Here is a 16,265-nt window from a genome sequence, read left to right on the forward strand (position 1 = left end):
GATCATGACCTGAACTGAAGGCAGTCGCTTAACGACTGAGCCACCCAGGTGCCCTAAATGTAAATTTTTTCAATTTCTTTTTTTAATCATGGAAAAAGTTATATATACATGGTATCAGAAAGAATAGTATAATGATCTCCATGTACCCATCTTGCAACTTAAACAGTTATGAACTCATAACCAGCCTTGCTTTGTTACGGTCTCCACCCACCATCCAGACTATTTTGAAGCAAATATCAGTCATTGATTCACTTCATCTGTACACACAAAGAAATGGATTTTAAAACAAGGACGTTGGGGCACCTGGGTGGCTTAGTCAGTTAAAGCGGCTGCCTTCAGCTCAGGTCATGATCCCAGGGTCCTGGGATCGAGACCCGCATTGGGCTCCCTGCTCAGCGGGGAGTCTGCTTCTCCCTCTCCCTCTGCCCCCTGCTCATGATCTCTGTCTGTCTCTCTCTCTCAAATAAATAAATAAAATCTAAAAAAATAAAAATAAAGATAAATAAATAAAACAAGGATGTGGATAAAGTGGCAAATATTAAAAATAATGATAACACACAATGCTGGGATGGATACAGTGAAATAGACACTCTTCTATGCTGCTGGTGGGAGTTACCCATCGGTGTAAGTTTTCTGGAAGGGAATTTGGCATGGAATATCACAAAAACTTAAAAATGTGTATTCCCTTTTACCTAATGATTCTACTTTTGGGCATTTACCTTAAGGGAATAATAGCTGTGTGCACATATGTTTATCTTTAAGAATGTTAATTAAAAAGGACCTGAGTTCCAACATCAGAGAAATGGTTGCATAAATTATAGACCACCCAGATAAGGAAATACCAGACAGTCATTACAAATTATGTTGAAGGTGAATACTAAGTTAGAAAACATTTAAAGGGGTGCCTGGCTGGCTCAGTTAGTGGAGCATGAGACTCTTGACCTTAGGGTCATGAGTTTGAGCCCCATGTTGGGTGTAGAGATTACTTAAAAAATAAAAGATAATAAAAACAGGGGCACCTGGGTGGCTCAGTCGGTTGAGCAGCTGACTGTTGATTTTGGCTCAGGTCATGATCTCAGGGTTGTGGATTGAGCCCCACGTGGGGCTGTGCAGTCAGTGCAGTCTACTTGTCCCTCTCCCTCTGCTCCTTCCCCCGCTAGCATGCACACACTCTCTCTCTCAAGTAAATAAATAAAATCTTTAAAAAATAAAAATAAGGGCACCTGGGTGGCGCAGTTGGTTAAGCGACTACCTTCGGTTCAGGTCATGATCCTGGAGTCTCAGGATCTGCTTCTCCCTCTGACCCTCCCCCGTCTCCTGCTCTCTCTCTCGTTCTCTCTCTCAAATAAATAAATAAAATCTTAAAAAAATAAAAAATTAAAATAATTAAAATTAAAAATCTTAAATAATTTTTTAAAGAAAGAAAAAAGAAAACATTTATAATATATCATGTAAAAGGGGAAAAATTTGTAAAACAGTATGTAGCATGTGATCCCAGTTTTATTTAAAAGTTATAGGTATTTTAGGAAATTGATTAAAGGAAAATATATCAAAATAGTAACATGACTATATCAGGGTGATTTTTATTTTATTCTTTCTTTATGTATACTTTGTTTCAGATGTCTTACAATGGACATAAATTGTTTTTCTAATCAGGAAAAATAATCCTAATTTAAAATATCAGACATAGGTGTTGGCCAGAAGGCTGGTAGTAGTATGGTGTGACCTGAGGCTCTACCTACCCTAGAAATCGCCCTGCTGACCAAAATAACATGTTGGGGAGTATTTTCTTGGTGTTGCTAAGAGTGTTGTGGGCAGGGAGAGGCCGAGCAGCAAGGAGGGCAGCTGAAAGGCTCCTGTCCTTGTCTAGGTGTGAAGGCAAGGGCCTCATCCATGGGCAGATGGGAAGTCAGTGTCCTTTCCCAGCTTCCTGCTCTTCCCTGTCCTGGATCTAGTTCTGAGGAGAAGACTCCAGAAGATCAAGCCAGGGTTGTATGCTAGCCCCAAGTCCATTGTTCTCTTGGCCCCTGTCCTAGGTTAGGGTTAAGGCAAACTTGAGCTTAAGAAGGTAGAAGGAAAAGGGCTAGCTAGAACACTGTCTGCTTTTTTAGAGTATTCCCAGCCCTGTTGGAAAGTTGGAGACACTCTTTGTGCCCAGAGGTGACTGCAGCAACAAGAATGTTTTTCTGGCTTGACTTTGCACCAAGTAGCCTTTCTTATACCAGGCGCTTGGCCTCTATCTGCTCTTCTGGTTGTGTTCTAAGCCCACTTGATCCCTTTCTTCCTTCATTTTCCCTGGCTGGAGTGGCATCCCCGATTAGAATGGTTCCCTCCTTCCATATAAGCAGAACAAATCTTTGGATTCTTCCTGGGGCAGATATGACTCCAGAAATGACTCCCCTACAAGGCTGCCTTGCTGGATCAGCCAGCACAGAGCAGCCCGAATATGTGAACTCAGGAACTGAGACAGTCCTCTGAACCACAGCATACCTGGGAAGCAGGTGTGCAAAGAGTAAGACTGGCACCTTTAGGGTTCAGCTAGGTGTTCCCTGGGCACACGGGAGCATGTCACATTTCCTCTGTTTCCCACTGGGGGGAATTTCTCTATGCTTCTTCTCCCTCTTAAACCTTGTCTGAGAAGCCTGAGTGGACAGAGGGTCCACTCTATGTGAGGGCTGGAAGAAGAGTTCCTTGTGTGCTAGGAATTTTGGGGGAAGCCTGGATGGCCACCCTGGCCCCATGCCATAAAATGGTTTATTGGCTATATACTATAGATTTTTCTTTTAAAGATTTTATTTATTTTGACAGAGAGAGAGCACAAGCAGGGGGAGTGGCAGGCAGAGGGAGAGGGAGAAGCAGGCGCCCTGCTCAGCAGGGAGCCCGATGCGGGACTCGATCCTAGGACCCTGGGATCATGACCTGAGCCGAAAGCAGACGCTTAACTGTCTGAGCCACCCAGGCACCCCTATATACTAGAGATTTATTCATGTTCCTCTTTAATCCCAGAATGCCAAAACATCGTATCTTATTCATGTATTTTTTAATAGTGATATCGAGACAAATTGACATACCATACAATTCATCTAAAGTATACAGTTCAGGGGCGCCTGGGTGGCTCAGTCGTTAGGCATCTGCCTTCGGCTCAGGTCATGATCTCAGGGTCCTGGGATTGAGCCCCACGTCGGGCTCCCTGCTCAGCGGAGAGCCTGCTTCTCCCTCTGCTGCTCCCCCTGCTTGTGCTTTCTCTGTGTCTGTCTCTGTCAAATAAATAAATAAATCTTAAAAAAAAAAAAAAGTATACAGTTCAGTGGTTTTTAGTATATTCAGAGTTGTGCAGTCATCACCATAATCAATTACATCAGCCAAATAGAAACTTTGTACCCATTAGCATTTCCTCCCTATTTACTCCCAGCTTCCTCTACCCAAGCCCTGGGCAACCACTAATCTATTCTCTGTCTCTGTGGATTTGCCCATTCTAGACATTTCATATAAATGGAATCACACTATAATGTAGTCTTTTGCGACTTGTGTCTTTCACCTATCATAATGTTTTCAAGGTTCATCCATGTTGCAGTATGTATCAGTACTTCTTTTTGTGGCTGAATACTATTCCATTGTATAGATAGACCACATTTTGTGTACCCATTCATTCATCGGTGGGCATTGGGGTTGTTTGCACTTTTTTGATATTATGAAGAATGCTGCCATAAACATTCACGTAGAAGTTTTTGTGAGTCCATATGTTTTCGTTTCTCTTGGGTATAAACCTAGGAGTGAAATTTCTAAGTCATATGGTAACTCTGTGTTTAACTGTTTGAGGAACGGCCAGACTGTTATCCAAAGTGGCCATGTACCATCTTAAAATCCCACCAGTGGTGGATGAGGGTTCTGATTCCTGTGCAATCTTATCAGTGTTTGTTAGTATCTGATTTTTTTATGATAGCCACCCTAGGGGGTATAAAGGGATATCTCATTGTGGTTTCAGTTTGCATTTCCCTGTGATTAATGATATTGAGTGTATTTTGGCCGTTTGTATATCTTCTTCGGAGAAATGTCTGTTCAGATCTTTTGCCCATTTAAAAAAGTAGGTTATCTTTTTATTATTGAGTTGCAGGAGTTCTTTATATATAGACATAGTATATAGACACATGACCCATATCAGATGTAGGATTTGCAAAAATTTTCTCTCTTTTGTGTGTTGTCTTTTCACTTTCTTGCTGGTGTCCTTTGAAGCACAAAAGTGCTTCATTTTGGTGACGTCCCTTCCTTATTTTTAACTGTGGGCAAAACAGGCAGAAATGACGAGGGGCAGGAATAGCCAAGTTCAAACTGTCTCCATTCTGCCACAACGGATGGGCTTGCAGGCGGCAGCGCTCCATGATTAAGAAAACCCCAGGATGACTCCAGGCAACTGGGAGAGCATAGATGAGGTCCATATGAACAGCAGGTTGGCGCTGCTCTGCAGATAGTGATCCTCAATGCCCAGGACGCTGTGGGCATGGGATTGGGAGAGCCTCCCAGCATGGCAGTGCAGCCTCTCTGGGGGCTAGTGAGAGAGCCACAAACTGGTTATTGGGGAGGATGTACTTTGCCCTGCATCTGTTTGAATCCGTGATACGTTGTCGAATTTACCTTGCCTGGATTTGTGTGGAGTCACGGGGCGGGGGGTGGGGATTAGCTTTGAAGTTGTGTCAGATAGGTCCTCAGTGAGCTGATGTGAGGTGTGAGGAGGACCTTGCTGGGAAGAGAGACTGAGTCTTTCTTGCCATTGGTCTTCTCAGGTGCCCATCATCTGGAGAGGGAGAGCTCTCCTTGTACTTAGAAATTCAGTAGCAGGAATCCCAGGCTAGCTCCCCTGTCAGCCCTGAGGGAACTGTAGAATTCTGATTGGCACCTTCCAGAAGCCTGCTGTCTTAGAACCGAAAGCAGCTTTTGCTGACATCTGGTCCTTCTGGGACGCTGATATTTTTATTTATACAGTGACACTCTCATCCCCAAATAGATTCTTATTTTTAACAGGCTTGCTCCCTTTGAGGGATGCCTGAGGCTCCCAACTTCGCTCGCTGGCATCTCAATGTAAACCCTGCAAAGACAGGAAGGTCCATGGCTTGTGCCCGAGCAAAGAAGGAGGAACACTCACCAGCCAGGAAGTCCAACAGCTCTGTCTTTACATCTGGAGTCCGAGTTCTGCATTAATCTAGCCTTCCTTATCAAGCTCAGTCGCAAGGGAAAAACTTCCAATGAGCCGTAATTGCCGCCCCTCATAAGATAAGAAATGGTGCCTGAGGATACCCTGATTCCCTCCTCCACTCCCCCCCCACCAGTCTGCTGCCCATTCTCTCAGCGGGTCCCCCTTGCTTCTTGTCTTTCAGCTACCCAACATGTTTGGCGACCTTCGGTCCACGTTTATTGCCTTGATGATTGGATCCTATGCCTCCTCAGCAGTCACCTTCCCGGGAATCAAGGTGAGGGTGTGGCCACCTCACCCTCTTGTCCTAGTGTCTGAGCAGAGGCCCCTCCCAAGGCTCCTTCAATCTTCTCTGAAGAGGGAAGTAACTGTGGGAGCTGGGGTTGGCCCCGCCCCACCACCCACACCTGGGAGGATGCACCTGGGCACCACAGGAGTAAGAAAAGAAAACCACTGGGCTGTGGGGGAGGGAAAATTCAAGCATATCATACAGGGTGTTACCGCAGGCCGCCTTTACATTTCTGCTGTTTCTGCACTGGGGTAGAGAAAAGGGATGGTTGAGTTAGTCACTGGTCACCCCACCCCCTGGTCTGTTGTTGCTGGGCTGTTACTGTCCATTGGCCAGAACACGGCTCTTGGCTAAGTTGGTTCAGCTGTTTCCCTCGCAGGCAGGATTCGGAGCCTGTGGAAGTCACGCAGGGTCAGGAGGAAGCAAACACCTCACAGTCCACCGGTTCCTAGTCCCCACTCCAAGTACTGTTGTTCCTGCCATGCTTCAGAAGCAGCTTTTCCCACCTCTGGCCTTAACACAAGTCGAATCCCATTTCCTGCGGTACCTAGCAGGGAGGCCATAGATGAGAAGGAGTCCTAGATGTGGGCTGGCCACCGGGGAATCGAGGTGCTGGACGGTGTGGGGCCAGCCATCCTGTGGACTTCTACGGGTTCTCACGCTTCTGGAGTGTGGAAAAGCCCACAAGTTCCTCCTCTCCCTCTTCTTGCTGTCTCACTGCTGGTCCCCTTCCCTCCCCCACCCCAGGGGTGGGGGCTGGGCAGCTGTCTGCCAGGATACTGGGGACTCCTGCGTTGGAGATAAATGGTGGCAGTGACAACAGCTAACAGCTAACATGCTCGTGTTCAGGAGGCTTCCCACCTGCCAGGCCCCATACTGAGCACCCTGAGGATCCCAATGCTTAGCCCTCACCAAAGCCCCATGAGGGTGCATGCCAGTACGACGCTCGTTTCACAGAGGAGCAAAGGGAAACGTCCGTCGGTTCATTCCTTGAGTATTTTTTGGCACCTACCATGTGCACTCTTCAAGGCGCATCAGCGGACAAGGCTAGCGGGTTCCTGTTCTCAGGGGGCTAGACTAGTAAGGGACAAGGAAAGTAATCAAGAAGTCCATAATCTCAGCCAGGGCTGTTCCCTGGGAACTAGTGATGTGACAGTGCCGAGGGGCAGTCAGGGAAGGCCTCTCCAAGGAGGTGACATTTGGCCCAGGTTGGAGGCACAGGGGGTTAATGACGTGCCAAGGCAAGCTGGGATGATTGGGATGCAGGGTATCTGATGAGCAGACAGCCGGGCAGGGCTGAGCCTCCTCACACAGCTCCTCGCAGGGAGAGCAGGGCTGCCAGATGCCCCCTGCCTACCTGCCTTGGCTGCCCTCTGCTAACCTGCCCCTTGGCCCTGCGCCGACCCTGCTGTGCCTCTCAGGTCATCTACGACTTTGGTGTCTCCTTCATCATCATCCTCGTGGTCTGGGCCAGCTGCTCTGGATTGGTTTTCCTCAACTGCTTCTTTAACTGGCCCCTGGAGCCTTTCCCAGGGCCGGAGGACATGGACTACTCGTAAGTGGACGCAGCGTCTGCCCCTACCCCCACCCTGGCCAGGGTCCTGGGCAGCACCAATGGACACTCTCCTGTGGCCTCCAGGGTGAAGATCAAGTTCAGCTGGCTGGGCTTTGACCACAAGATCACAGGGAAGCAGTTCTACAAGCAGGTGACCACGGTGGGGCGCCGCCTCAGCGTGGGCAGCTCCATGAGGAGCACCAAGGAGCAGGCAGCCCTGCAGGAGGGCCATAAGCTGTGCCTGTCCACCATTGACCTGGAGGTGAAGTGCAAGCCAGACGCTGCAGGTACCCACCTCATGGCCCTCACCTTCGTGGCCTGCCTAGGATGTTGGCAGGGGGGTCTGCGCCCCTACCCACACATCAGCGACGGGGAGGAGGCAGCCAATCCAACCTGGAAGCCCCAGCCCCCTTCACTGGGGCCAGCAGCAACCGAGGGCTTTGTGGGTGCCGTCCCACGCAATTGCCACTTCATCCCCAGAGGGCAGGCGGCACCCCGCACCCTGGTTTACAGATGAGCACACTAAGACCCCGAATGGGTAAGGAACTCATCCAACTCATCTCACACACCTGGGTGACCCAAGTCCAGCACCCACACATTTAACCTCACCCAGGCCCATCCCTGCATCCAGCACAGGGTGGTTTGGGCAGCAAACCAGGCCTCCTCTTATGGTCCACCCAGCCCATAGATGGTGGGTGGGCTGTGGGCCACGGGGGTGCAGGCCTCGGTTCTCCTGAGCGCCCCCGCTCTCCTCTCCGCAGCGGCCCCCTCCTTTATGCACAGCGTGTTCAGCCCCATCCTGCTGCTCAGCCTCCTCACCATGTGCATCACACAGCTGCGGCTCATCTTCTACATGGGCGCCATGAACAACATCCTCAAGTTCCTGGTCAACGGCGACCAGGACGTAGGTAGGTGGCCCCTGGACCTCAGTGCACATCCCCACAAGAGGGCACCCCGCGAGCGGTGGTCACTCCTGCCTGCCTGAGGTGAAGCCCCCTGCCTGGAAGGTGTTAGGCTGGGTTGGACTGGAAATAGCAGGCCCCAACTGTTCTCTCCTGTGGCCATTAGAATGTCCCAGTTTGGGCAGGGAGCAGGGAGGGAGACTGAAATAAGGACATGTTTTCAGGGTGTGGGGCGTGGGACCGTTGACTTGCGTGTTTGTAAATGAAAACACCGTGCAGAACGGAGTACTCCACCTGAGAGCCTGTTGAAAGACAGGCCCACCCAAAGCCAAGCATCTCCCCGCCCCTGGAAACCGCAGGCTTGGTTCTCGGGGAGGCTGTGTGCTGAGTATCTGCTGGATACTTTGGGGCAGTCTGTGGCTCTGGGATCTGCACCCTGAACTGGAAGGGCGAGGCAGAGGCTTCCTTGTGTGTGTGATCCAGTTGAGGCTTGTTAAATTTGGTAAACAGAACTGATAACGCACATGCCACTTTTCTAAAACAGCACACAAGGTCTTCAGCTGATTAGAGGTTTTGATTCTACAAAGAAAATCAGTACTTCCTCAGGGCCTGAGCTGAGTCAGCTTTAGTCATCCCTAAGCGGGACAAACACAGTCGGTAAATCCTTTTTATTGGCAGCCCCGTTGGTGTGCAACTGTTTGTTGGTTTAATTGTTTTTCCCTAGGGGAAGTTACACTGGGCATCGCAAGGAGTCAAGTACAGTTTTGAAAGGGGATGAGAAATCGAGCTTGAACAAAAGGGAAAGATGACAAAGGGCCCCAGACAGCACTGGTCCACTGTGAAAGTGGGCATCCCGTGGCAAAGCAAAGTGGAGAAGCACGGGCTGTTACGTGCCTTTGCAAAATTTCGTGATGACCCCTGACACGGTGAAGGCCCCAAGACAGCCCTAGAGGAAAAACTCACCTCTTTAGCTTTGTGTTGTCTAGTGATGTTGCCCCAGATTTCTACCACAGAACATTTCTATTGTGTAACACTCCTTAAACGTTGTGGACCACACTTTGGGGAAAGCTGATCTATCATGTCTAAACACCCTCTATTACAAGCTCAGGCCTGGTGACGTGAAGCCCCTGGAGTGTCCAGGGAAGGGGCCCGCACCGGCTCTTGGAAGGCAGATCTCCCTGTCGCTGAGTCGTGGGCCTTTACTCCAGTTCTCTAAGAAACCTCTTGCTGCCGGAGAGGAATTTTTCTCAACTGTTTCCCACATTCAAAAAGTCAATTAAAAAAAAAGTCAGTTTCGAGAAGTAGAGAAAGTTGGGATAGGAAATTCAGTCTGCAGCTGACGGGGCATTGGTTTTTCCCTGTTCTGCTCTTGTGAGCCATGGCCCCCAACACCCCCCAGCCAGCGGCTCCCAGGGGGGCTGCTGCAGGACCAGGGAGCTGGTGCAATGGAAGAGACACCAGCTCTGGCTGTCTGAGGGAGACCCGTGGTGTCGGACGTTGGGCTGGGGTCAGGGCGGATGCTGTGCCCCTCCCTCCCTCCCAGAGAGAGCCGTTGGAGGTAACTGAAAGAGCAGTGCTCCTGAGGGGCCGGGTTTGCCCAGTCTTCGGCACCCACACCACTTCCCTGTCCTGGTGCTCGGTAGGCACCACAGGCCTGATTCATCAGCCTGCCTGTGACGAGGCCCCGGCTGCATGTGACTGAGGACTCAGCACACAGGAAACCCTCCGGAGATGCCCGTGCTGGGCCTTACCGCCTCTGCTCCCAGAAGCCTGGCTCAAGCTCGGCTTCCCCCCGGCGCTCGGAGAGTCAGATCTTGCTGGGAAATGGCACATGTGCTGGGCGCAGAGCTAGCCTGCTTCCACCGCCCCCCCTTTTCCCTGTAACAGCCTTTGAGGTTTCTGCTGCTAACCTCTCTCCTTTCTGCTTTTTTCCTTTTGCTTTCTTGATGCAGTGATGGCCACTGGTAAGCGAGGGGACTGTCAGAGAACACTGCAATATCCCCTCCAGCCAGTCTCTGTTTTACCAAGAAACATCCCTCTTGGCAAGAACTGTGGGTGGGGAAAGGGGCAGTCAACTCAGCTTCTGTTTGCCTGAAAAAATGCCCGTCATAATTGTACGGCTCTTTGAAGATTGGAGCCGTTACATCAGAGCCCTTGTGAGTGGTGCCTTCCTGGTACACTGCTAGAGGCCGGAAACGTAACAGCTACTCCCACATGAAGCCTCAGTCCCAGGCATCGGTAATTTTGTGGTTCCCAAGTCATAGACACTTCCTGGAGCTTCTCTGGGAGGTCATTGTGACATACTGGATTTCGTTAGCCGTTTCTTGGAAATAAGCAGAAGATGTGGAAAGGAGGCTGGGGTGCCTTCCCGTTGCTCCGGCTTTGATTTCAGAGTTTAAAGTCTCTAAGCTCCCCTCAGGGCCCCCAGGGACCCAGGGGGTGGTCTGTGGAAGACCCCAGAAGGGTCTGTAAAGTCTCAGACTCCACCCAGCACCTGCCCCAGGCTTCTGCTAGGGCCTCCCCGTGACACAGCCCGTTTTCCTCCCCAGTCGGCCTCTACACGTCCATCTTCGGCGTGCTCCAGCTTCTCTGCCTACTGACAGCCCCTGTCATTGGCTACATCATGGACTGGAGGCTGAAGGAGTGTGAAGATGCCTCCGAGGAGCCTGAGGAGAAAGATGCCAACCAGTGCGTAGACAGGGCCTGTGCCCCAGCTCCTGGCCCCCAGAGTCCGACGTGAGGCGGGGACAGGGTGGGCAGCCTGGGTTTTGAAGTCCACAGGAGGCGAGAGCGGGTCGTGCCTAGAGCTACTCGTAAGGGCTTTAAGACACGCTCTCTCTCGGGGCTCAGCACACATGTAAGTGTATCGCTTCCTTATGACGATTCTTGGGTACTTGAAAGTTAGGGTATCCCTGGGCTGGATGAAAGAAGGGGAGAAGGCGGAGGAAGGTGTGTGTGCGGACACTGGGGGTCCAGCCATTCTGCTGTTGGGACTGCACTCAGACGACCAGCACAGTGGGTGAGCGATGTTGACGTGGTCCTGCTTGCCTGCAAGGCTCACTCCCCTCGGTGGAAGCAATAAGTTGCCACACCCGCAGTATGCGTTGCTAGATCTGTTCATGATTGTCAGGATTCAACAAGGTGCTGGACCCCGCTTTTGTAAGGGTTGGGCTCCAAGATCAGAGGATGAGTTAAATGCCGTCTTCCATGACTCCACCTTAATATAATAAGCAACGTTTATTGCTGTAGGCCCTGTGCCAAACACTTAACACACAGCATCTCAGTTAAGCCTCACAACACCTCGATGAGGCGCATACTAGGGTTATACCCATTTTACGACTGCGGGAACTGAAGTTAGGACTTTGAGTAGCTTGCCTGAGGTCACATAGTGAGGAAGCAGTGGGCCTGGAACTCCCTGTATGTCTCCAGCACTTGGCATTCATGCTTGGATGTTGTACAGTCGTCCATGGGGTATCTGTGTGGGCAGTGGGCCTGGAATCGGTAACGGTGAATTCACAAGGAAATAATTACAGAGAATGCTCTGTTATCTAGGTCAGGTCCTAGAGCCAAGAGATTGTGCCCATTCCGGTTCCATCTGCATATTTGTTTCTCCTTCACTCCCTCCTGCCCCCAAAGGGGAAATCCACTCCCTCCCTTATTTGACTTATTATCTGACTTATCATTAGCTCCCTGCAGGATTTGGGTGAAGTCGGAGCCAGTTCATTTGGGTGAAATCCTGACTTGGGCACACTCCGCTCTCTGCCTCCCGATCGTTTGTGCTCAGTCTTCACTGAGGCAGTGCTGCGTGTTGATAGCTGTCTTCTCATATCCGATCTCTCCACTGACGTTCACACTCAGTGCCCAGTCAAAAGTGTGCAGTGGGAGTGTCCCTAGTGCTGGTCTAGCCCTGACAGTCCCTCGGACATGCTTGCATTAGTCTCTGAGTCTTGCATTGTCCACAAGCTGTTTCTCCTGAGGCCTGACTCCCTGGGAGAGCCCATCCTCCTCAGGGAGCCCCCAACTCCAGTGTGTGCTCTGTCTCCACAGAGGCGAGGAGAAGAAGAAGAAGCGAGACCGGCAGATCCAGAAAGTCACCAATGCCATGCGGGCCTTCGCCTTCACGAACCTGCTGCTCGTGGGCTTTGGGGTGACCTGCCTCATTCCCAACCTGCCTCTACAGGTGGGTGTGGGGTGAAGGAGAGGCCAGGTGGGGTATGGGACAATGAGACTTAAAGGTACCTGATGTGTCATGGAAGCCATCCACAAAGACAGGGGTGACTTTTCATTCATTTAATCCAACCAAGCAAGCAACCAGCCCACTGTTATTTACCAAAGGTTTCTTACCTGCCAGGCTCTGTGCTTGATGCTGGGAGTGAGCTCTAAATGAAACTGGGATTACCTTTCACAGAAAACTCTTCTCTGTGAAGGGGTATCATTCTTCATGGCCTTTTGGGCATCTTGCATGCCATGAACACCACCGTCATACCATTTCCTGGAGCTATATGGGGGAGTTGTATGGCTACTTGCTTTGCATTTGTCCAAAGAGGTCTGGCCAATCTATGGCCTTGGTGGGACCATCTGCTTCTCCGGTACAAGAGTGCCTACAGGGTATCTGTGTTGTAGAGGGTGGGAAAGATGGTGACGATCACTTGGCATCAGGGTTCAAAAGCTTAATTCCTTTACACAAGATTTCTGATGCTTTTGAAACCTGACTTTTGGCAGAGATTGGGAGCAAAGTAGATTTTGTCATCTGCCCAGCTCTACCTTTAGGTCCATTAAAGTGTTCTGGTGCCAATCCCCAAGGTAATGGATACTCAAAACGCATCATTTCTTACTTATTTTACTATGTTTTAGCATTATCTGTGCTCTGGAGATTTTTACTTCTCATATGGTATTGGTGGGCCTACTGCATGATGGCGCATCACCGCGAATCTCTGTCCTCCTCATGAACTTTGAAGGGTCATGAGTGATGGCGTTGCTTCCACATGAATTAGACCAAGTCCAGTTACTATCTTGGGCCAGGTCCAGAAGGAAAGTGAGAGTCTCTTCTTTTTTACAAGTGGCCACACGTTGAAGTACATTGAACACCCAGGTGTGCACCACCCGTGGGTACTATCCCGTGTATGTGCTGACGCTGTCTATGCAGACCAGAGTAAACCGTCGGAGGCTTGTACTAGTTCCTGGTGAGAGTGTCCTTGCATCCATGGTGCCCCCCAGCTTCCCGGTGGCTGCCCTCTCTACAAGACCGGCAGATCCTTGTCTTGACCACCTTGTCTGATCGAGGGGCAGTGCTCAGTAGGGATAGTCATCTGCTTTCTGTTTTACTTAGTTCTCGTTGAAAGAGGAGTTCTGCAGAGGCAATAAGAGGAAGGAAGTGGGAAGGGGGAGCCCGCACTGGTATGCGCATGCACAGAGGGGCACAGCCCTCTTTCAGCACTGCAGAGAGCAGCCCCTGCCCCCTCCGTCACCCACATTCCTGGGAACAGGTCCTGGCTGCTGAACAGGACGGCAGGGCTGTGTGCAAAGGGCAAACAAAGGGTCCTAGTGGCAAGATGGTCAGCTCTCGTGCTTCTCAGGAATCATTTACAAGTGCTTCTTAGAGCTTGCTCAGCCTACCAGCGGTGGCCTTTTTGAGAAGCTGAGCTTAACTTGGGAGGGGAGAAGGAAACCTAGCTGCCTATAGGGCCTGGATGACTAGGCACAGAGACCTCTGGGCACAAGTCTCAGATCAGCAAAGGTAGGAGATCAAGTCATGATTAATGACCTATTTAGTGCTGTGTCGATACACACAGAACGACCGATCCTTGGTGGAGGCAGGAGGAGCCTTTACTCGATGTTTGCCAATTTCCATGGTGCAAACGCTTCCATCGTGGCTGATTTCAAGCAGCGTGAAAGCCCCGATTGTGGAGTTGGACAGAGATTGGCGGTGACGCGCCGTCATGCAATAGTCCCACCAATGCCACACGAGAAGTAAAAACCTCCAGAGCACAGATACTAGTAAAACATAGTGCCATAATTCGGGGATGAGTTTTGAGTATCCATTACCTTTTTTGAATATAACTTAATTGTAAGTTTACAAATTTAATTTTTAGTCATGACTGTCTTTAATAGCTGGCTCACGAAATTCCTGAAAATTCGGGAACGGGCCCTGGAGACCTGGTGCGCACCCACGCCAGGTTGCCAGCGCTCCCATTGCTCAGGACCTCCGAGGACCCTCACGCTCTGCTCTCCCTCTCTCAGATCCTGTCCTTCATCCTGCACACGATTGTGCGAGGATTCATCCACTCTGCTGTCGGGGGTCTGTACGCAGCTGTGTAAGTGCCCGTTGCTGTGGGTGGCCTGGCGCCCGTGGTAAGGGAATGGCCTGGGGGAGGCTCGTGGTGGGACTGAGGTTCCAGAGAGGGCCAGCCGGCCATCTGGGCTCATCTTGTATCGGGGGACGGGTACCAGGACTCCTATTGGCTGTGTCAAGGGACGGTCATGGCTGGCGAGAAGTGGGTCGGCGGGCAGACGGCTGGGTGCCCACAGGCCTTGGCATCTAACACGAAGTCAGCTCCCCAGCTAGGGGCCGTGCTCCCGTGTAGCTCGCTGTTGCCTCGGGGTTACCACTCAGCCGCGTCCTGGGACCGCGCCTGGCTGCCCACGGGAGGGGCAGGGGTGGGCTTGGCTGCCCCGGAGCTGAGTGTCGATGTTCCGATGACCCCCAGCAGGGGCAATGACATGGGTAACTGAGCCCACAATGTGTCAGACTGTTCTCACCCTGAGTCTGAAAGGGCCTGGTTCCGCCTATCGCCTTCTCATTTGGCCAAGGCTAAGATGAAACCTGCCTCCTTTTCCAAGAGGCCACACGTGCAGAAGGAACCACCACAGCTGCTCTTCCCCCTTGGGCTGGGGCTTGGCTCAAAAATGGAACTCATGGGGTAGCGCCCGGCTGGCTCAGTCGGTAGAGCGTGCAACTCTTGATCTCAGGGTTGAGTTTGAGCCCCACACTGGGTGCAGAGATTACTTTAAAATCTTAAAAAAAATGGAACGCAGACACCATCTGCTGTGTCTCTGACCAAAGACTGGTTCGTTCGTTCCTCGCTGGGAGCCCCTTCCCGCCTCTGGGGCCACAAAGCCGCAAAGCCTGACATTCGCTGAGGTTTTGTCAGAATTCTGTCCCCCTTCCAGCAGCATCCCACGGGGGTCATCCCAGGTCTGCATGTCGTCCCCCACTGCATCCAGTGCCAGGAGGAAGTTGCTGCTGCCTTGGCAGAGTCAGAGAGGCCACCGAGAGCGTGATGCTGAGTTTCCGCGATTACACAACGCTCCTCTCGACGAGGGCATGGCCGAGCCAGGGCCCGCCTCCAGCCTGCTCCCCGGCCCGGTTCCCAGACTCCCGCCGCCACCACTCCTTCCACTCAGCCCGGCCAGACACCCATGGACCTGGGGCACACCCGGGTTGGGTGGGGTCCTCCAGAATCTGGGGTCTCACACTGGTCTGAAAGAGCAATTCACAGTCACAGAAGTGCTTAGCAGAAATGAATCCAAGGCAGGCCCCCCACTGTTCTCTCAGGCAGCTCCTGCCTCTGCTCTGGCGCCAGACGTGCAGCCTGGAGGCCCCAGCACCCCTGGGGCCAGGCCGAGGCGCATTTGGAAAGCCCGCGAGTGGCACCTGTGGTGACAGGTCCCCTATCGTCCCGGCAGGTACCCCTCCACCCAGTTTGGCAGCCTCACAGGACTGCAGTCACTGGTCAGTGCGCTCTTCGCCCTCCTGCAGCAGCCCCTGTTTCTGGCCATGATGGGTCCCCTCCAAGGAGACCCCCTCTGGGTAAGAAGGGTCTGGGGCTGTGGGCTATGGGCATCTGCCCCACTCTGCGGCCTCCGAGCTGGGAGGCATCCCTCAGGAGCTTCCAGAGCCCCAACGGCGGGCAAGTTGGGACTTCAGTTAGGATCGATTCAGGGTCCCCTGGTGACTGGTGGCTGGGCAGGAGGAGAAAAGTATCCTTTCTGGACCTGATTTTGGGGTGGCCCTCCCACCAGGGGTTGGGATTCCTAACCAGGCACGGTGAGCTTGCCCCAGTCCTGGTCCCATCCCTGGATGTTCACGTCAGTAGGTCAGAGGTGGGGGCCTGGGCCCTGAGGGCTTCCTAGCGGCCATGGACACTGGGAAACTCTGACGCTGGAATGTGGAACGACGGGCCCTTAGATGGCTTGAACCTTCCAGTTTCAGTTTTTCCTTTCTTCTCTTGTGACCTCGCCTTTTCCAGACATGAGTGTGGGGAAGGGTCTTGAGCCGGGCTCTGCGAAAGACCACAGCTCCTGCCCCGTCCCCTGCCTCACGTGATGGCA

General features: G+C 51.8%; 1 protein-coding gene across 3 annotated transcripts in view; it reads left to right on the forward strand.

The window, feature by feature from the left end:
• SLC43A2 (solute carrier family 43 member 2) overlaps positions 1-16,265 on the forward strand; it is a 40,783-nt gene that overhangs the window by 21,612 nt on the left and 2,906 nt on the right. For all 3 annotated transcript variants that reach the window (XM_045889602.3, XM_045889603.3, XM_045889604.2), the window contains exons 6-13: positions 5,373-5,465; positions 6,899-7,032; positions 7,117-7,319; positions 7,794-7,940; positions 10,484-10,622; positions 11,982-12,114; positions 14,175-14,248; positions 15,621-15,744. In XM_045889602.3, the coding sequence (XP_045745558.1) occupies positions 5,373-5,465; positions 6,899-7,032; positions 7,117-7,319; positions 7,794-7,940; positions 10,484-10,622; positions 11,982-12,114; positions 14,175-14,248; positions 15,621-15,744 (1,047 nt within the window). The remainder of the gene's footprint in view (positions 1-5,372; positions 5,466-6,898; positions 7,033-7,116; positions 7,320-7,793; positions 7,941-10,483; positions 10,623-11,981; positions 12,115-14,174; positions 14,249-15,620; positions 15,745-16,265) is intronic.

Source organism: Mirounga angustirostris, unplaced genomic scaffold, assembly GCF_029215605.1.
Source record: "Mirounga angustirostris isolate CCGP_5_RB_7025 unplaced genomic scaffold, mMirAng1.0.hap1 SCAF_17, whole genome shotgun sequence".
Classification (NCBI taxonomy): Eukaryota; Metazoa; Chordata; class Mammalia; order Carnivora; family Phocidae; genus Mirounga; species Mirounga angustirostris.